The 23,004-nt window shown below is 39.4% G+C and overlaps 1 protein-coding gene across 1 annotated transcript in view; it reads right to left on the reverse strand.

Annotated features, from left to right (window-relative positions):
* The window catches only part of atrnl1b (attractin-like 1b), a 1,080,114-nt gene that overhangs the window by 405,629 nt on the left and 651,481 nt on the right, over positions 1 to 23,004 (reverse strand). The window contains exon 25 of the mRNA XM_041209279.1: positions 16,285 to 16,346. Coding sequence (XP_041065213.1) covers positions 16,285 to 16,346 — 62 coding nt within the window. The remainder of the gene's footprint in view (positions 1 to 16,284; positions 16,347 to 23,004) is intronic.

Below are 23,004 nucleotides of genomic sequence, written 5' to 3' on the forward strand. Positions count from 1 at the left end.
CTCAGAATTGCTTCCAATAGTTTCCCCACCACTGAGGTTAGACTGACAGGCCAGTAGTTCCCTGGTTTATCCTTTCCTCCCTTCTTGAATAACGGTACACATTGGCTGTCCTCCAGTCCTCTGGCACCTCTCCTGTGGTCAGAGAGGTATTGAGAATTATTGCCAGTGCCCCTGCTATCTCCTCCCCTGCCTCACTCAACAGCCTGGGATACATTTAATCAGGGCCGGGAGATTTATCTACTTTTAAGCCTGCCAGACCGCTTAGCACCTCCTCCCTTTCTATGCTAATTTATTTAATCATATCACAGTCCTTCTGCCTGATTTTTATACCCACTTTGTCCCTCTCACTTGTGAATGCCAACACAATGTATTCATTTAGAACCCGACCTGCGTCTTCGGGCTCCATACACAAATTACCACTGTGGTCCTTAATGGGCCCTACTCTTGCCCTAGTTATACTCTTACTCTTAATGTAATTGTAAAATAACTTTCAATTTTCCTTTATTTTACCTGCCAATGTTTCTTCCTGTCCCCTTTTTGCTCTCCTAATTTCCTTTTTAAGTTCCCCCTACACATTCTATATTCCTCCAGGGCTTCCGCTGTTTTGAGCCCTCTCTATCTGCCATAAGCCTTCCTTTTTCTCTTTATCCAATCCTGTATATCCCTCAACATCCAGGGTTCCCTGGATTTTTTGGTCTCACCCTTTGACTTTACTGGAATAAGTTGGCCCTGTACTCTCCCTATTTCCTTCTTGAATGAGTCCCACTGCTCTGATGCAGATTTACCCAGTCCCCTCTGGCCAAATCATATCTGATTTTATTAAAATCGGCATTCCTCCAATTTAGAACTCTGATTTCTGGCCCATTGTTGTCCTTTTCCAAAATAACCTTGAATCTAACGGAGTTTTGATCACTATCTGCAAAATGCTACCCCACAGATACCTCTACCACTTGCCCGGCTTCATTCCCTAAAATTAAGTCCAGGCCTGCCCCCATCTCTTGTAGGTCCTTCTACGTACTGGCTTAAAAAGCTCTCCTGGATGCATTTTAAGAATTCTGCTTCCTCTAAACCTATCACGTTATGACTAACCCAGTTACTGTTGGGGAAGTTGAAATCCCCCACTATTACTAGTCTATTATTTTTACATTTCTCTGAAATTTGCCTACATATCTGCTCTTCTATTTCTCTCTGGCTGTCAGAGCAATGTGATTGCTCCTTTTTTGTTTTTCAGTTTTACCCATATGGCTTTATTTGAGGAGCTTTCTAAGATGTTATCCCTCCTTACTGCTGTAATTGATTCCTTGATCAATATTGCGATTCCCCCTCTTTTACCTCCTTCTCTATCTCGCCTGAAGACCGTGTATCCTGGAATATTGAGCTGTCAATCCTGCCCCTCTCTCAACCAAGTCTCTGTGACAGCAATGACATCATACTTCCATGTGTTAATTTGTGCCCTCTACCTTATTTGTCAGACTCCTTGCATTAAAATAAATACCATCCAAACTTGCCAAACTCCCTTGTGTCTTAACTGGCCTATAATTTCTATGCCTTCCAGATTTACTTGCTCCCTCTTCTAATTTTAGCTGTGCATCTCCCCCTGCTGAACTTCCTCTCAGGATTCCACCACCCTGCCAAGTTAGGTTAAACCCTTGCCAACAGCAATACCAAACCTCCCCGCAAGGATGTTGGTCCCATTCTGGCTCAGGTGCAATCCGTCCGCCTTGTACAGGTTCCACTGCCCCCAGAAACAATCCCAATGTCCCAGAAATCTAAAGCCCTCCCTCCTGCGCCATCTCTCCAGCCACACATTCATCTGGACTAACCTCCTATTTCTATACTCACTAGCGCATGGCACTGGAAGTAATCCGGAGATTACTACCTTTGAGATCCTGTTTTTTAATCTGTTTCCTAGGTCCCTAAATTCTGCTTGCAGGACCTCATCTCTCTTTCTACCAAGTCCTTGCCACCAATATGTACCATGATCTCTGTCTGTTTGCCCTTCCCGTTTAGAATGCCCTGCAGCTGTCCAGTGACATCCTTGACTCTGGCCACAAGGAGGCAACGTACCATTCTGAAGTCATATCTATGGCCGCAGAAACTCTCGTCTGTTCCCTTTACTGTCGAGTCTCCTAACACTATTGCTTTTCCCTCTTTTCGCTTCCCCAACCTCCCCCCCCCACAACCCCGTGCAGCTGAGCCTCTCATAGTGCCATGAGCGTGGCTGCATCCCCCAAAGAGGAACCGACACTCTCACCGTTTTCCAACAAAATGTGGCAATCAAAACACAAGATGATCAGCCATGATCTTATTGAATGGCAGAGCAGACTCAAGGGGCTGAATGGTCTATTCCTGTTCCTACTTCTTATGTTCTTGTCTCTCTCTCAATCTATTTTTGATATATTCTTGTATTGAGACAACGGAATAAAGGTAGCAAACCCTTTAGAAACTAGCTTGCTCATGCTTTCTTGAGATGACAATATGTCTAAAGGATGGGTAGCTAGCTGACCTTGTCCTGGCTGGGTTTATCAGATGAGAAATGTTTGATTTGCAAGCAGTGGAAGGTGTTGTCTGGATAGAATGAAATTTATCTTAGTTTGGACTTCTACTGCCTTTGGCCATACCATTCTCCTCCAACATTTCCATTCTAGCTTGGTGGAATTACAAATGTACAAAATTGATGGAGAGGGAAATATTAGTTGGTCCATCAAGCCAGCCCCCACACACCATGATCGCTGGACCATCAGACACATCCCCTTTAGCTTTGTCCTTTTCTGGGAACAACGAAAAGACCAGGGTCAAGAAGGTAAAATATTCTGGAAAATTCCCCTCTGATACCATCAAAACCATTGCATAAGATCACATGGAGCAGAATATTATCCCGAAAGATATTTGCCTTCTACACTGTCCTCCCTTAGTTCCATTCTTACTAATCACTCATTGCAAGATTGATTTGCTGATGCAGCCAACACCAGCACTAGCTGCACTCAAGAAAACCAAACGTTGTACCCACCTGCTGATGACAAGATAAATTTTCGAAATACACATCAGAATCTAGAGGCCGGAAGAACAGGAATGTACCTCTTGACCCAACAATTAAAGAAGGCAGGCATTTGCTGATCTCCTCCTCTCACCCCTGCCACCAATTATCCTGACCCTTTACCCACACCCACTCGTTTCTGATCTCTCTCACCATTCAGGTGCAAGGGTTGGGTGCATCCAAATTTCTATGCCATTGTGTTTAGCTCTCACTGTATCCTTGCCAAGAACGCCTGCCCTGCCTCTGTCTCAAGGTGAACCCATTGTTCTACATCTTAGTATCTAATTCAACCTCAAGCTGCTTATATATCTTATCGTGAATTAAGTCCTGCCTGCCGAATACTGTTGTCTTCCCTGAGCTACCTTGCACAATGCCTTAACTTTAAAATTCTCATCCACGTATTCAATTTCTTTTATGACCTGTTCCTTTGCTTTGTCTATAACCACTTCATGCACTCCAATCTTATCTCCCCTCCCATCCTTCATTCAACCTACCATTAACGGACATCCTTCTGCCATCCAGATCCTCTGCTCTGGACTATTTTCCCAAGTTCCCCCACCTTACTCTTCTCTTTTAACATACTTGTTAAATTAACTTGCATCAATACAATAATCAGCTACTGAAAAGTAAAGTTGAAGTGTCAATTGTTAAATAGGATTCTATGTAATTCGTTCTGACAATTTCTAAAGTTTGAAAGTGGTCTCTGCAAAATTTCTGTGGACTTTTGATTTTCTCTGTTTGGAAACACTATCAGTTTCATCTGTTGTTACACCATCGGTTAGGAGGATCCACTTTAGCCAGAGGTACAAGCATAGCCCAAATTCGGCCAGCACAAATCCTTAAAAAAATAATGAAAATGACATGTACAAAAATAATTCTGTCAAATATGAACTGGGTCATACTGTTAATCAATTGAATTTTATACAGAAATAAAAGTTGAGAATATTGGAAGCCTGAAACTTAAAGCAATGTTTTGATACCCACCCCCTAAAGAAAACAATAACCAGTTTATTTCAAAGACACTGATAGATCTGCTGTAAATTTTCAGTATTTTACATTGATAGTCTTTATAATTTCAGTATGTTTTTACATTTTCATTCAGCCATCCTTCATTGTCCTTTACAGTTGCTTATTTTTATATGTCTCATTGTTATGTAACTGTTTTGTTCTCATACATTCATTAAAATCTGCCTTTTTGTGGCTGCTTCAATAGAAACATATCTGTGCCCCAGTGGTGTGGAGACAGAAAAATTAATATCTTCTGAATTTACAATAAAATGCTTGGTCGACCTCCGCCTATAGCATGTGAGAACAGATGAAAATTTTGTCAATGCTGCATGATTTTAGGCTAGATTTGCTGCAGAGCATCACTTGCCATCCATTTACTGTGTACTGTTTATGGATTGTAGAACAACTACAAAGGTGCAGGTGAAAAGAAGGTAATTCTGAAGCCTTCAGGGGGCATGGAGAATGGATTTTTATTTTTATATTGATCAATGACATCGCAATTTCTCTGCATGAGTCTTGGTGAAAGTAATGGTCAAATATTGTGGTGCATCTATCTATCTGGCAAGAGTCTATTTTTATGGTCTTAAAGGCATAAATGTTGTAATAACATTACTTGGCAGGCTCTAAATAATGAGAGGCTGTGTACAGCCATCATTGAAGACCACTGTTGGAATCCACTGCTTCCTACAAAAGCATTGAGAGAGAGAAAACGGAAGGACCACAGTGAAGTAGTGTGATGCCCCAGTCAGAAAACAAACTACACACCTCTTCAATCATTCATAGTCTGTAGCGCATTGCACATCTTACAGCCAGGGAAGCCTGCAATGTGCTCCATATTTGCAGTTGCTGCTGGCTGACTTATGCTCTTATAACAAGAAAACTGCAAAGCATATGCAGATTTTTACTACAATTCAAGAGCTACTAATATCTGAACATACAGACAGCTGAAGCTATCCCAGTTTGTTGTTGGATTATATTTGGCAGCCTGGCAGGCTTGTTACAGGACTGTATTGGCTAGGCCCCAAGAATATTCTGAAATGGGGCACAAATCTGTCCAAAATTCTGTGTCTAGCTTGAAACTTCAACTTAACAACATATTTACCAACAGAAAAGTGATTCCAGTTAGTCTTTGGCTGAAATTTATTAGGCTATAGAAGACTTCTACTTTATCTGAGAGGAGACACGAATCCAGGTACAAACTTGAGAAGTTCTGGCCAAAAATGAAAGGCTTCAAATGTAATCTAACAATTGTACAGTATCACAAAGCAACTGAAGGAGGAACTGTTGACTGTTACAGAGGAATAGACTATGTTGCACCACATCACCATGACTAAGTGCCCCACAAATACAAGCGCTTAAATCCACAATGCTGGGCAAATGCAGATCTGTCTGTGCCACAGAAGTGCAGATAATGAAACTTAATAGCATGAAGTAGACATAGGCCAACAAGTGTCGGTCTGACAATTAGCACTTTGATTAAAGCCCATCAGGCTAAGATATTGCTGGGAGTCAGGCATAATGCATAATGGGCATATATTCCCTGGAAGTCAGGTGAAAGAGGCCTGAGGCACAGAAAATGCCTGAAGAGCTGCCCTAAAAGTGATAAATTAAAGCGATTGGATCTAGTGCTCACTTGATCTCTTAGTTTTATTTAAATGAAGGCACCCACCACATGATGCATCTGGCATATTATTAAATGATACATATATATGGTCTTGTTATGTCATGTTTATTTGGAAGAGGCCCTGAAGGGAAAGTCCCCGTTAAATGAAAAAGACAATTTGGACACCTCTGCTTTCTGTCACCTGACACCAGTGCTTTCTATGCCTGGCATCTCTATCATTCTTGGCGCTCCCCATGCCTAAAACTGCTACCACCTCATGACAAGAAAATACCCAACTCAAGAATCCAGAATCTCATGATAATGTTATCCAAACACCCGCAGCATATAGGACAGAATTTTGCCCTTGGTGTGCGGGCTCGTGAGGGATGATCAGGAAGCCGACCGCCATCTGCAATCGGGCCTGGAAGGCAATTTCACGCTGGCGGGCCAATTAAGGCCCTCCCAACATGAAACGCAAGCAACAGTGCTCAGCGCTGCCTGTGTGGGCAGGGGGAGGAGTGCAAGCCAGGCGAGTGCAACCTTCCTGCATGCGTGCTACATAATTTCCCCGAGGCAGAGAGCTGCCTCAGAGAGATGAAGGTATGTGAAAAAAATTTCAAAATTAAAATGTAATGAAACATGTCCCCTCGTGTGACTGTCACATGAGCAGGGGCATGTTATTAATGAAAAATTAAAAGTTTTTATTTTATTTTTATTTGCTTTTGGAAACCTCAACCTGCCTGTGGATGAGGTGTCCAAAAATGTGCAAAAGCCTCTTGGTGTTTTCGCCTGTCCGCCAACTATAAGGTTGGACAGGCAGCAAAAAATATATTTTAATTAACTTTTTAATAGCCTTAATAGGCCTTTTAATTGTTGGCCAACCAACCAAAATATCACCCGAGTGCACGATGATGTCGGGATGCTCACCCAACATCACTGGACATAATTTTACGCTCGGTCAGGTCAGGTGCGCGCATGCCTGCTGAGCGAAAAATTTTACCGTAGCGACACATGCACCAAGAGCATCAGTAACTTGTAAATAAGCTGTTCTACAAGGTCATTTTATAAGGAGTTTGAAATGCACAAACAGCACTGGCACCAGCAACAGTACATGAGTCATAATAATCACCCCCTTAAAAATCTAGAACCAGTTAGACAAATCTAACAAGAATTACATATGTCAATAACATAATTTTATATAAATAGCCAAATTGTAATTGCACATGCTATTTGTTTTTCATTAAATGCAATGCATTGTGCATACCAGTGCTTACTTAATAGTTCAAAAGTACTATAATTTTTCTCCATACTTTTCTTTTTGCAACACTACCACTAAAATTTTCCATCACTATTCACCCCTTCCTTCCCCCTGCCACCAAGCAAAATATTCTGCCTTTCTTTCCTGAAGATACTGACTCATGCTGGCCTACAGCATCCATCTTGTCCAAGCACCATTCTTCATGTGCAAACTTAGACAGTTAACATAAGCAGATACCGGAACATGGTTGAGCTAATCCTTCTCTAGCCAACACCCGTATATATCAGCACAGTAGGGGAGATGGTGGCGTAGTGGTATTGTCACTGGACTATTAATCCAGAGATCCAGGGTAATGCTCTGGGGACCCAGGTTCAAATCCCACTATGGCTAACAATGACTATGAAACCATTGTTGATTGTCATAAAAACCCATCTGGTTCACTAATGTCCTTTAGGGAAGGAAGTCTGCCATCCTTGTCTAGCCCACATGTGACCAGGTCCACAGCAATGTGGTTGACTCTTAAATGCCCTCTGAACACGGGCAATTAGGGATGGGCAATAAATGCTGTCCTACCCAGCAACGTCCACTTCCCATGAATAAATTTTTAAAGCTATATAGTAATTGAGAGCTGAGTTACAAACTGGTTCTTCATCTCGCACGCCCAGGTGTAATGAAGCTAACTGTCCCCCTTTTGAGCTAATTATCAGTTAATTCAGTGCATACCAGATAGTGAACATGGCATATCACTGGTTTATTAAGTTCAGTATCATCATAGCATTGCTCCACTCAGTAAGTGCACGTGGTTCATACAGCAAGTCTCTATGTGTCATAGATGCTCCTTTCAGTGGAGCATGTGGAACCCTTCCGTGGAATATATCAGGACCCCCTGCAATTTTCAGAAAGTTCAAAGATTCTGCAAAAAAAAATCACTCCATGCAAAAAAACAGAAACAAGTAGTTTGTTATTACTGCCTTGCTATGGCACACAGTATCATTGTAGGACATTTTCCCTTTACATTTCAGTGCTATTGGCACTGGCAGCCTGCACTTCAGCAGCAGCACAGCATCATAACTGAAGCAATGGCAGCATCACCAGAGATGCCAAGATCTATCAGAGCATTGTGTTTCTTTTTTTGCTGCACCTAGCCACCAAAAATGATTAATAATTTGGGAATATGGGGGAGTCTGTGGTGTTATGGTAATGTTGCTGGACTAGTAATCCAAGGACCCAGGCTAATGCTCTGGGAACATGCGTTCAAATCCCACCACGGCAGCTGGTGGAATTTAAATTCAATTAATAAATCTGGAATATAAAGCTAGTCTCAGTATTTGTGACAATGAAACTATCACAGATGGTCATAAAAACACATCTAGCTTGCTAATTTCCTCCTCACTAGTGAGGAAACCTACTGACCTTACTTGGTCTGGCCCACATGTGGCTCCAGGCCCACAGCAATGTGGTTGACTCTTAACTGCCCTCTGAAATGGCCTAGCAAGCCACTCAGTTCAAAGGCAATTAGAGATCGGCACCAAATGCTGGCTTTCCTAATGATACTCACATCCCATGAAAGAATAAAGGAAAAAACACCAAGTGTCGCAATTAGGCCTTAAGAAATTGTATATCTGAACTTTGTGCACAATTGCTTGTCCATTGCCGATGGTGCAAGTTGCAGTGGGCCAGATTCCAGAACATTGAAAGTGCCAGTTTCAAGGATGACAACAATTGAGTGTATGAGAGAGAGACAATGAGCGAACAAGAGTGAATGGGAGCAAGTGGTTGAATAAGAGAGAGAGAGAGACAGAGGGAGAGAGGGAGAAAGAGAGCGATTCCTCCAGGAGAAATGTTTCAAGGGCAGAGTTTAAAATCTGAGCCTGGTAGCCTTGTGTGACAGAATATTACAGCATCTTCTATTTAACATTTATCATGGTCATTATCAGTGGTGATCAACTCTGTAGCAGGCTATTTGCTAGATTCATTTTATCTCTGATTTATGAGCACAAATAAGATTTAACCAAGATAACAAAAGAATAAATCCTGACTGCGGCAGAACGTTATTCTTGAAATAACCTCTGAATGTTTTTGCTCATCGACTAATATTCAAGTGTTTCACTCATTTAAATTTGTATTAATTTTGGAATGAAATTTTAGAAGTTGACTTTCCAAATGCCATTTTTAATTGATTGAAATAATCTGCTTTCATCAGCTGCAGACCCCATCCTGTTGCTGGGTTATTTTCCAAAAAATATTTATAACTGTGCAAAGTGCAACAAAGGACCTGATCTTTTGAACATATACACAATTCTCCATCATCTAAAAATTATTGCAATTCAGAACAAGGAACTGCAATTTTTCTTTATAGCTGTAAACAGGTTGCTCATTTCTTTGATGTCGCTCAATTCACAGAGACCTCTGCTAGCTTACTTCTTGCAGAGACTGCCACAATACTTTGAAAGTAGATTGTTGTTTTATACAACCAAAGATAGTATTATTGCTTGGTGTGAAGACTTACTATGTTACACTATTTTAGCAGATTCATCAGCTTCTCGTGGATGCTAAAAATCTTGTAATGCTGTGAACATTTTGTAACTGCATCCCAACTACCATTAATGAATTGTTTCCAGCGACAATCCAAAATTGTGTTTAAATAGGTTTATTCTGTATCTCAACATGTCTAAAGCTATCTTGTCCTGCCAATCTACCCTTGCCAGCATCGAAGTGGAGTGTACATAATAAAGGGTTAGCAATATAACTAGTATTTGCACTGTTCAGGTTCTTTTAGTTCAAGCATGATGTGACTTGCTCAATCTTTTCACATTCTGTGCACACAAACTACAGATATATCAAAACAGCAAATTGCATTTGTTGGATTCCATGCTCATGGGAGAATTGCATTCATACACCAATTTTCAGTTAGAACTCTGTCAGAGATCATTTTCCCTTCCTTCAGCAATCTCCCCACAGCTTTGGTTAAATAAATCCATATCATTCCACTCCACATCTCTGTCTTTGTCAGCTATTAGTGATAGCAATTATTTATCATCTTTACAACCTGCTTTTGCACCGCTACTTCTCAGCAGGAGGACCACTGAGCTGGTAACAAACAGATATGAAGGAAGCCATAAAAGGAAAGAAAATAAAACACTTTTTAAAAAATGTTGTAGCTAGCCATTTAGAATCTATTCTTCATTCAAATGATGTCTTACCAGGCTTTTTGTAACCATTAGCTTGCTTAAAAAATAATAGCTACAACTAATAAGTGCAGCACACTGAACGGGAGTTCGCAGCAAATCTTTGCACAGCTTTTTTAAATGTGTGCCACCCCATCGCAGGATAGGTTCACTCAAATTATGCTTGATACACAAATATAATATCAAGCACTCTTCCTCAGTAGATTTATATTTGCAATTTAAATCAGAACCCAGTATAATTCAAGTAACCAGGGAGGTACAAAACAAAGGAAACAGAAATGAAAAGCTAACAGAGAAGGACAGTGATCACCTGAAAATACTTAAAAACACTGCAAATATCTAGAAAAGGGAAGATAGAGATAGCATTAGATCAGAAATATAAAGGTTGTGCAGCTAAATATTACGACAACTCATTGTTTTATTTCCAAATTAAATGTTTTATAAGAAAGTTTGGACAGTCACAGCACTTTACCACAGTCATAGAAGAAACAAGATTTTAACACCTCAGGGACATGGAAGGGGAGAGGGAAGAGTAAACACCAGTCAATAAACAGGTGAGTACAAATTTAATACATTTCACAGAGAAGTATATAGTTATTATCAAAGCTTAGTCCTCCAAATAGATGATGCAAGTCAAATGGAAGAAAATAGATAACGAAAATGTTTTAAAGTTGTTTAATAGCGAAAAAGGGTTAGTCATAGAGTTATACAGCACGGAAATAGGCCCTTCAGCCCATCGTGCCCGTGCCAGCCATCAAGCACCCATCTATTCCAATCCCATTTTCCAGCACTTGGCCCGTAGCCCTGTGTGTTATGGCATTTCAAGTGTTCATCTAAATACTTCTTAAATGTTGTGAGGATTATCATAAATAAGATTTGAAAGACTGAACAAAGTAAGGTTCTTTTCTCTAGAAATGATAACTCTGAGAGGTGACTTGAAAGACTGTCAAAAAATTGTGAGAGGTACATGTCGTGGTACTTGTGGAGGAGTGCAAAACCAGGGGCCATAAATATAAGGTAGTAACTAATAAATCCAATAAGGAATTCAGGTCAAACCTTATTCAGAGTATTGAAAATGGCTAACTTACTGTCACATAGAATGGTTGAGGTGAATAGCATAGGTGTATTTAAGAGAGAGCTAGGCAAGTACATGAGGGAAAAAGGTATAGAAGGATATATCAATAGGGTGGTATTAAGTAAAGAATGGAAGGAGGCTTGTCTTGAACATAAACATTGTTTTTGAGCTGCAAATATAATGCAACATTAGGCTAAATGAGTAAAAGAAACCAAAGCAACTATGAGTAAATTGTTAGATTAATTTTGATTGTAATTGAGTTTTACATTTATTTTTGTACATCAGAGTTAATTCTATAGTAATAGTTCATAAATTCATGACATTTGAGTAATATTACTGCTATATTTTTATCGATTTCAGTTACATGGTGTTACCCAAAACTTAGAAGCAGCTGGTGCAGAGAGACTCATTTCACAAGACATGAGAGCAGTCTGAATTACACATATGGAGCCTGTTGAGGGTAGAAAAGTGGATTTAATAGTACTGAGAAAAATCTTAAATAAATCACCTCCACTAAAAAACGCAATGATTTTCAAAATCAGTAGCTGGAATGCTTGGAGGTTCAGGTACATAAAGCGATGAGTCATGAAGTGGTCATTTAAGCTGGAGTATTTGAATAGTCATTTATTTTGCTTTGTCCAATTTCCCTGCCTTTCAATCCTGAAGGCAGTAACTTCTTTTGGATCTATGGAACATTGGACTTAGGAGCAGGAGTAAGCGATTCAGCCTTCTGAGCTGCTCCCCCATTCAGTAACATCACGGTTGATCTAGTTGTGATCTTAACTCCATTTTCCTGCCTGCCCCATAACCCTAGACTCCCTTATGACCCAGCCTCTGCTGCTTTCTGGGGAAGATAATTCCACATACTTTTTTTTATTCATTCATGGGATGTGGGCGTTGCTGGCTAGACCAGCATTTATTGCCCATCCCTAATTGCCCTCGAGAAGGTGGTGGTGTGTTGCCTTCTTGAACCACTGCAGTCCATGTGTTGTAGGAAGACCCACTGTGCTGTTAGGGAGGGAGTTCCAACTACACTTTGAGAGAAAAAAATTTCTCTTCAGCTCTGTCTCAAAAGGGAAACCCCTTATTCTTAAACTATGTCCGCTAGTTCTAGGCATCCCCACAACTGGAAACATCCTCTTAGTATCTACCCTGTCAAGTCCCCTCAGGATCTTATATGTTTCAACAAGGTCACCTTATTGGGTAGATGCCAATACTGTACTTGTAAAGGAATAGCTTGGCCAGGGTTCAGCCAGTTCTACAGCACAAGTTTTCAACATTATAGTTCAGAGGCGTTCAAGATCCACAGGCTTTACTGTGTCTAGTGGGTTCTTCCATTTCTTAACATTACGTGGAATGAATCAAATTGGTTAAAATCTGGCTTTTGGTGGGGATCTCAAAATGAAGCTGAGATTGATCATCCCCTCAGCATTTCTGGTTGAAGATAGTTATAAATTCTTGAGTTTTATCCTTTGCACTCTCATGCTGGGCTTCACCATCACTGAAGATGGGCATGTTCATGCAGCCTTCTTTGCCTGTTACTTAATTGCCTACCACCATTTACAACTGGATGTGGCAGGACAACAGAGTTTAGATCTGACCCAGTGGTTATGGGATTGTTTAGCTCTGTCTATAGCATGATATTTCTGCTGTTTAGCATGCATATAGACCTGTGTCACAACTTCATCAGATTATCACCTCAAGGTACACCTGCTGCTGCTTCTGGCATGCTCTTCCACAAGCCTCATTCAACTAGTAGGCTGAGGGATGGGCTGGCAATGAGGTTACAGCTTGCAATGGAATCTAATTCTGCTGCTGCCTCATGGAAGTCTCATTTTCAGCTACTAGATAAAGTGCTTCAAAACACACTGGAAGGTTTCCTTAGTGTGATGATGGGACTTCATATCTACAAGGATGGTTTGGTGGTTATTACTACCAATACTGTCATGGGAGATGCATTTGCAACAGATAGATTTGTGAGGGCAAGGTCAAGTAGGCTTTCCCTTGTGTTGGTTCTCCCATCAGCTGCCGCCAGCAGAGTCTGGTATATGTGTCTTTATGGACTTGGCCTATTTGTTCAATGATGGTACTACCGAACCACTTTTGGTGATGGATATTTAAGTTCCTCACAAAGATTGCTTTCCGTTCCTTTGCTGTCCTCAGTGCTTCTTCCAAATGGAGGGTGGTAGGTAGTAATCAGCAGGTTTCCTTGTCTATGTTTGATACGATGCCTTAAGACGTCATGGGGTCTGGTATCAATGTTGAGAATTCCCAGGGCCACTTCCACCTGACTGTATATCACTGTGCTGCCACAGTGGGACAGAATATACCCAGGGATGGCGATGGAGGAGTGTGAACATTGACTGAAAGGTATGATTGTGAGATTATGACTATGTCAGGCTTTTGCTTGAATAGTCTGTGGAATAGTTTTCTTACTTTCGGCACAAGTTCCAGATGCTGGTGAGGGCGACTTTGCAGGTTTGACTGGGCTGGGTGTGCCTTTGTCCTATGGGAATCTGATGCCAGGTCGAAGGCATTAATTAAGACTTAACTCTATTGCTTTTGAACAGATTGGTCCAACAAAGTAGCTTGCAGGGCCATTTCAGAAAGAATTTAAGAGTCAACAACATTGATGTGGGTTTGGAATCTCACATAGGCCAGATTGGGTAAGGAAGGCAGGTTTCCTTCCCTAAAAGACATTGGTGTCCAAGTTGGAATTGTGACATCATAGTGACCATTATTGATACCAGCTATATATTCCAGATTTACTTAATTGATTTAAAAAAAAACTGATTCAAACTCTCAATCTGCTGCAGTGGAATTTGAACTCACATCTCTGGATTATTTGTGCAGGCCTCTGTATTGTTAGCACTATAATATAACCACACCACCAGTGTATCTGATATAGACACATTGCAAATGCAAATCAGGGCACTAGATGTCTGTTCCAGGCCCTTGTGACAAATTGGTCTATGAATAATTGCAACATGCATTGTGTATTATGTGGTAAATTTCTTCAGCTGCTTAGCAGCAGACAGTGGTCTTCAAGGTGGACTGCTGCGGGCTGCCACCAAACAAGTAAGTTTCAAATATTTTTTCTCTCACCCTATTACATAACCAGGAGCAGTAGGAGTGCTCATTCTGTCTGAATATTAAAACTGCAGGCTAAAGTTTGCCACCACCCTGCCCTCCTCCAAATTGCCTCCACACCAATTCTCTTGAGACTCATCTTGATGCCCTCCTTCAATCATGACCGCTGAGGTGCCTCTGAGGCCGCTACTCATCAATAGTATCCTAATAAGGCGAGCGGACCATTACGCCATGATCCACCCCACTCCATCCTCTGTAAGGCACACGCTGCTTCAAGTTTGCAACCACGTGGGGTCGCAATCCAATTTCTAGGCCAATGGCTCATCTACTTGCCTGATAAGCTTTTCAAATCCTTGGTGCTTATTCAAGACAACAGAATCAGATGGAATTCTTCAAAGGATAAGTAAAGAAATAAGGATAGAAATAAGGCTTGCTGTAGTTGAAACTTTTCAAACAACAATACAGACACGAAAGTCACAAATTACAACTTATATTTTAAGTTCTAAAAGTCAGGAACATGAGCCTGATAACAAGAGCCCTGTTAACTTGTCATCTACTATCAGGATAAGAGATGTATTATAAAAGGGACAAATCAAGATTATTGAAAATGATACTAAAGTAACAAGGTGAACCAGTAACTAAATGCAGGAGTCCAAAGAAAGACATTGTGGTAATAGTTGGCTAAACATTGATGGCATTAGCACAATATCTAATAGTAATTACAAAACAGAAGTAAATGTTGCCTGTGCTACGATATTGTATGTCACTGAACCATTTAGACTAGGAAAGTCTTGTAATGAAGATCGACCTGTGCTGAGGTAGTTTATCTCTGTTTATCTCAGTAAGGATTCGACTATTGCCCCTAGTGTCCTCTTCCACCAAGGTCCCTGCATCTGACTGTTGCTAAAAGCTAAGTGCATTCTGGACACTGAAAGAGGAAAATATTCAGCTTGGTTATTACATTCTGCTTGAACAGCAAACTGGCGTTCATCATCTAGTCTACAATTACAAATAAAGAGAAATAATGGCGAGTAATGTCACAACAAATCAGCGTCTTCAAGAGAACAATGGTAAAAGAGGATAAAATTAGGGGTGAAAGAGAGAGACTCCACTTGCCTCTTCATTTAAACAAAGTGTTGCACTGTATAATTAGATCCATAGGACAAAAGGACTATTCCCCAATCTACCATTCCCAGTAGAAGACTCATTCTGGAAAATTACAGGCATGCAAACATGTTTCATCACAATAATTCACAGACAGAGAATCGGAGGCTGCTCAAAAGTAATTACCTGAGATACCTTCCCTGGGAGAACCAGGTTGTGGAATCATCCCTATAAATCCAAGAAACTATTACTAAGCATGAAACATTTGTGCAACCACCCATGGAATACTACATTCAAGTGCATTTAGCAAATTGAAAAAAAAGAGACAGACAGTGGAAAGTCAGGGGATGATTCCAAGACATAAATCATTAAGTTATGAATAGAGTCAGAGGAAGTTAAGTTTACTCTCATTGAAGGAAAAAATAAAACACTAAAATGGATATGAGTAGTTCTTCTTTAAAATAAAAAGAAAATATTCAGAGGGATATTGAAACTGGTTTTCTGTAAGGATAGAACCAAAGCATGAAGAAACTGAAAAAGCCATAAATGAGTTTGGCATAGGAAGTAGATCATGCTTAAGCTCACCAATATATCAAAAAAAAAAATGCACCGCTGGTGCAATCAGTATAAAAAACGGAAGCACTCAAAAAAAATTGGAATAATTCTTTGCTCAACAAAAATAGAAAAACCTGAGTTGGGACAGGAGAATCATTTAAAAGTATGTTGGAACTTGAAAAAAAGGATGTGGGTTATAAACTGACCTAGATCTTCTGAATGGCTTCCTATTTCTAGGCAATTTGTTGACTTTTATTGCAGATTTTACACTTGCTTTTTTGGACGCAGTGTGCATCCCACATAATGAATTATTATTTTATATCAAAAATTTAAAATAAACTTGCATTTAAATGCAAATCAACTTACCTGAAAAATGTGACAAAGAATTGGACCAGATCCATAAAGCTACTGTGTTGTGAAAAGGAAATCTGTGGAAGAGATGTTATAAATATAAAAATTATTACACTTTAAAGATAATGAATGGGGCATATATAAAACTTAATCAATTTTAATAACATTTTCAGAATCATTTTGATTAGATTCCTTTTTTTTAACCAGATCATGAGTTGAGCGACCAAACTACTTTCTGCATATATTAAATGTTAAATGAACTGTCATAGGACATATTATAATTTTGATAAATCAATTTCCTTCAAGTCCAGAACCTCAACTACTAAATTTATAATGTTTCACTGCTTTCAAAGGAACTTCCCGAAAAAGATGACTTGCCATAGTTATCCAGTAGTTTAAGAGGATGTGCTTACTATGGATATTGGTAAAATCATAAATGGCACAAATGAATGTATATCACTTGCTTTTGCAAATGTATAATAATAAAAAATAAAAGTATTGGAACCCTGAATTTCAGGATTTCAATAGGTTTTGGTCCACCCCAGCTATGAAGCCAACCTGTAGGAGTCAGATACAGCTATGACAGCTTCCACATAAACAGAAATATAGTCACAGCCTCCACCAAAAGGCTGCAGCACAACCATATTAAGTAGCTCTATTATTGCAGCTGATTCTCTTGCAAAGTAATTTATTTGCAATGTTTTGCACAGAAATACCGAATATATTTGCTGTGACGTAATGCTACGATGACCATCTGACAAATAAAGTGACAATAACAGAACTCCATTGTTTACAAACAGCAGGCCTCTCTCATTTCACTAGCCTAAGAACAATTTTGCTGCTTTACTGAAAACTTGCCAATCTAGACCCACTAATCATGCTCATGTGAGAAAACAGAATCTATTGATACATCAAAAGTTTATTTTCAGGGTCAAAATTATTTATGAGAATTGACCAGCGGTTAAATGCACCAACTACTTCAGTACTAAGTCATACAGGCATGTACAATTCTAGGATTTGGAACTGCAGGAGAAACCATAAAAGTTGCCTCAGTACCCTGAGTTAAGGAGTTAAAAATTCAATTAGAATTTTCATTTCAAGTTGCTGTCCAGTTACCTTGGTGGGTATGGACATAAGCCATAGACAGGATCAGACTCAAGTGTGATGCCCAATGAACACTATACTAATGCTTGTTCCTTCGGTTTACATATGAGAATTGACACTTAAGTACTGGAGAGTTTCCAGTGTCCATGGAACAGTACACCAGCACCTTTGCTGGGGGATGGGTACGGAGGCAGGGGGTTGAAGGAATACCAATGTAGTATGATTTACTTAAATTATTATACTATAATTTTATTGGTAGAAGGGAAAGAGAAAATCTCAAGTGAGCATGACGGTAATCTCCACTTACTGATTTGCATTAATAAATTCCCTGCTTGTATTTGCCACAAAAAATGAAAAAATTAGATTGCATCTATACAGTCCTCAGAGAGGCAGGTAGTGTTTAGCTGTCACAGTTTGGTGGGTGGGGGGGGGGGGGAGAAGAGAGGGGGGCTGGTATGGGTAATGGGTGGGGTGGCGAGTGCACTTGTGCCACATTGACCTTCAAAAGTTCATCTGTCAAATCATAGGTACCAGCACAGATCCAATCTCCACATCCTAGAAACCTGAACATCCATCCAATTACCCCTTGACTTAACTATCTACCTACCCACATGGCTATGCTCCATGCTTCAGTCTTCATAACAAGCATCTAACAAACACCTCTGAAAGTCATCTATTCATCAACAGATTCACTTCACTGATATGCCCTAATTTTCTCGAAAAATTAATTTAATTAGTTGACCACAAATTGTCCTCTACAATTCCCATAAATGGGGGTCTGGATGTTTGGCAGCAACTGAGCTAAAATTAAATGATCATGAGTCTTAGGTATCTGATTATGCTTACAATGTCAACCATGAAAGAAATGGATTCTACAAAGGTTTTACAGTTATTCATTGTATTTATGATAGGTATTGGTTACAACGGGAACTGCACATTTCAGTTGAGCCAAGCTAGATTCAGGTACAATTAGATGTGGATGGGTAATACAAGTGTAGCAAAAGAGGCTAAAACTACATGTAAATCTCTAATGTATTCAAATATATTTCATGTTCACTGAGAAATTAAACAAACTTTCCTCTATTAAAGGTATCTGGGAAAAAAGTGAACATCCACAAACACCATACTGCCTAGTGATAGTGGTACAGCGATATACAGTACGAGGGATTAAGAATGGTCTACTGCAACAACCAATTGATGTCATTGAAAATAAAAAAATCTTTCAAGACCAACATATAAATAATTTTGAGCAGTATTTTTAGTGCTCAATTTAAATTTGCAATGATGCATCACTTCTTAAGCAAACTGTGTACCTGTACAATATCTGCACAAAGAACAATTATTCTGTAAGATGGAGGTGGTCAAACAAACTACTTGATAAAAATAAATAGGAGAGAATTGAGATCCAGTAATCCTTCACAGAAACAGCCTAACTGTGTCTATGGTTTACTATGTTCTCTCCCATTTATGGACCGGATTAGACACCCTCTCTGCATGCTTTGCATTATAATTTTCTTGAGTTCTTAAACGTAGTATAACAAGAGTGCCAATGTCAATCAATACTCATGTAGCTTTGCCTTACTCAAAAAAAATTATCAAGAAAATATTAGTAATATTAATTGTAATAAAAGCTGCTCTGAGCAATGGGTAGGTTTTCATTAGTACAAATACAATGCAAAGTGCCTGCAATACTGCAAGACACATATGTTGCTCAAGAGCCTGTGTTAAAGGGGATATGACCAGTAGAAAATAGTTGGGTGGCTCGAGGTTGTCCTTCAATGCCAATAAAAGGCAGTATAAAAATGATCCTTTTGGCCAACAGCTCAAATAACCTGCTACAACTGTCTCAAAAAAAACGTCAAAGAACAGAGAATGATCTAGATACCCTGACAGTTCCCTCAAAATGTACTTCCTTCAGGGATCATCCTTCACGAGCAGATGAACTTGAAACCGTTTATGAATTCCAACAGATTTTACTTCTGGAGATTATCTTCTCTCTATCCAACCCTGCATTAATTAGCAACTGCAAATCCTTGAATTTTTTTAACAACTCTAGTTTCTTCAATCAATTCTGTATGACAAGAGGGTTGAAATTTTGATTAGCAAAGTTCACATGCAAATGTTATTTGCATACTCTACATTCCTATATGCATTATTTTTACACAGGTATTAACTTGTTAAAACAGAAAGTTCAACTTGGGTGTTAAAATAACACAGGTTGAATCTTTCCATCCTCAACCTCCATTTCAACTTATCTTGCCCTCGCTTTCTTTCTTGAGTTCACGGCACACCTCTCCTCATACAAACTATCCTACACACCCTCGCTGCCACAAACTCAACCTTGGATCTTATGTGGTTTTGCTATCCCAATCACAGACAACTTCTTTATGACCTCACCACTTGCAACCACTTCCCACTTTGTTCTGTTTCTGTGCCTGGAATAATCTCTGAGTCATTGCATGGCACATTCAAATTCCAACTATGTAGTCTTTGACCCTCCATTCATTAAAGTGCTTCTGCAACTACAGATTTGCTCAATTACATCTTCAACTCCTTGTCCTCAGTAAAAGCTTTACTCTCTCCCCACCTTGACCATTCCCCATGGTTTGGGCCCCCAGATTCACTTCCTTAAGTTCAAAGCATGCAAATTTAAACTTTTGTGGCACACAGCCATTCAACGCCAGATCTGGCTAGACCACATCAAATATTATCAGGCCCAGCTTTCCTCTGCTAAAATTGCTCATTGCGCCAGGGTCATCCTGAAATATAAAGATAACCCCTATTATGGCACAGCAACTGGTAAATGCTAAGCTGCTCAAATCCCAAAGGAAAACTTGAAACAACTGCCACAACTGTTTTGCAATTTGTATATTTATTTTGAGATGTGTGCCTTGAATCAGTAAAAAGATGGCCACCAAGTCTTAAAGGGTTTTTACAAAACTAAATTAAACATTTATTAGATAAAGAAATAATTTTAAGCACATACATAGGTCTACAAATTCCTGCTATAATAATTTCTAAGTCCCCTAATTAATTGAACTCTCAGTTACACCTCCGTTAAGGAAACAGTAAAAACACACAGGTTTTAAAAACACAGGCAAAGTAACATGATGCCCTGAACAGTCGAATTCAAAGCGAGCTTTCTTAACTTTAGTTCTTGCAGACAGCAGTTTGGGCACAGAGGCTGGAGGCTTTTTCACACTTATTAGATCTTAGAATGCCTAACCATGCGCCCAGCCTTCTTTCCTTTATACATATTTTCCCCTTTGAATGTAAATTCTCATTGTTTCACTATGTTTTTGGACTTTACCTCTCTAATAATAAAAATCTATTATAGTGCCAATTTTACCAGTAATCTTTGGGAAAAATAAACACACTGGGCAGAATTTTACATTTGGCGTGCAGACGCGCGGCCAACACGCCAGAATGTAAAATGACACACGATGACGTCGGGCATGCGTCCCGACATCATCATGAAGTTGGCGATGTTTCTTTCGGCGGGCGTGCGCCGGAATCGGCTGCGCACCCACCGATAATTGAAAAGCGTATTAAGGCCAAAAATTAGGTAATTAACCTTAATTTTATGCTGCCCATCCAACCTTATGGTTGGCCAGTTGACGGGCAAGGGAAAAGGCCAAGTGGCCTTTACGTTCTTTAAGAAACCTCATCCAAAAGCGAGATGGGGTTTCCTAAAGCTATTACAAATTAAATAGACTTTCCTTTGAAATTAAAAATGTGCCCCACCTCATGTGACACAGTCACATGAGAGGACATGTTTCATTGAATTTTTAATGTATTTATTAATTTTTTTAAAAATTGCTTCAATCTCCCTGAGGCAGCTCTGTGCCTCAGGGAGATTGAAACGTTCTTTCGCACGCATGCGCGAACTGCAAATGAGGCTCGGCACTCCCTCCTCCCCCAACCTGCACAGGTAGCGCTCAGCGCTACTGCTCACGATCCATGGAGGGTATGCCTTAAATGGCTCACCCACATGAAATCGCGATGCAGAGCCGATCACAGGCAGCGGTTGGCTCCCCAAACACCCCCACCTGCTCCCGCCGTGCCCGCCCGACAACTGGAAAATCCTGGCGACTGTTTCTTAACTTCTCCTGGCTAAGTGAAATATTTCACCCACTCTTTTGAATTCAAGCTACTCTGGTTTATTTAAAAATACAGATGTTCCCTTTACACCTCACATTCTAAAACTTCAACCATGTTTACCTATTTAACATTTCAAACCTAGCTTGTCTTCTGATACATCAAAAGCCTTCAGACCAGCTACATTTAATTTAATTAAGTCTCACACACACACATATATACTACTCCTATCCTTACAATAAATTCCAATAACATTCTGAAAATTATTATATTTTCCAGACACCCCAGCTTCTTTTCTCTGTTACAAATGGTTATAGATAAATACTAACTCTTGTCATTCTTATAGCAAAACATCCTAAGACACTTTTTCCTAGCATAACATTGAGGAAGTTGGAACACAATTATTCTTAGACATTTGTTTTCTCTTGGTATGATAAAACAAAGGAAATTACTGAAGGTGTTACAATTCAGATTGACTACAAACCAACTTCATGTTCACCATAAACTGTAGTTTTCATTAGTAGCCCTAATCATTCAGCAAGGTTCGGCAAATGTGCGCAATGGATTGCGATGGGGGGGTGCTTTATGGATAACTATCTATCCTTTTTATCAGTGTGTAAAATGGGCAAGTACTTGTTGCCTCGGATAGACAGAAAAGCAAACATATTTTAAGCTAAGCTCTAAATCTAATTTTATTCTAAGAGTAAATTTGTCCAGAATCAAAAACCATAATATAAATATCAATATAAAATATATTTTACTTATTGATATTTAGACCAACAAAACAAAATTGTTCAAGATCTTTGGTAGTGTTTTGCAAAACCCTGCTGACTGCAATCAGTTATTCCAAATTAGAACATTTGATGTCAAGTGATAACTGGTCATTTTTGAGTGTACTGAATACAAAAATTGTGTCAAAATTTTCAGGTATGGCAGTCGTGCTACATCATTGCAAATGTCATCTTTCAGTTAGTAATTTAAACCAAGGCCATGTTTAGTTGTCCAGGTAAAAGATCTCCACCAGCATAGGATGAAGAGCAGAGAGTTGTTGCAGAGTTCTGGTCAGCATTTATTTAACCCAAAGAGATTAATTGGAGATTTATCAAAGTTATGGTGTGAGAGCTCTTGCTGAGCACAAATCTGTCACATTTGTCTAGATTCACAGAAAATAAATGAAGCTTTATTACATATTGATGTAGTCTTGCTCTATTTTCTACAGCTATTTCAGTTGTAAGGAAAAAAAATTGCAACTCAATTTTTCTATTATATTTCTTTAACCAAAGCATAGTTTAAAAAAAAATTTCTCACACCTTAATGTTGTCAGAAACATTTTCAATAGAGGAACAAAGTAAGAGCATAGGAATTAGGATCTGGTACAAAGCTGATGATGTAGCTTTCACACCCATACCATTCCCTCCAAATGTGCCCTATACCACAAAGAAAAATCAGTCTTTCATAGCAAGAAGTAGCCAGCACACAAACAAAATTGTTGATTATTGCTTAAAAACTACCCATTATTATTGATTTGCATCT

The sequence above is a fragment of the Carcharodon carcharias genome, chromosome 17, assembly GCF_017639515.1.
Source record: "Carcharodon carcharias isolate sCarCar2 chromosome 17, sCarCar2.pri, whole genome shotgun sequence".
Classification (NCBI taxonomy): domain Eukaryota; kingdom Metazoa; phylum Chordata; class Chondrichthyes; order Lamniformes; family Lamnidae; genus Carcharodon; species Carcharodon carcharias.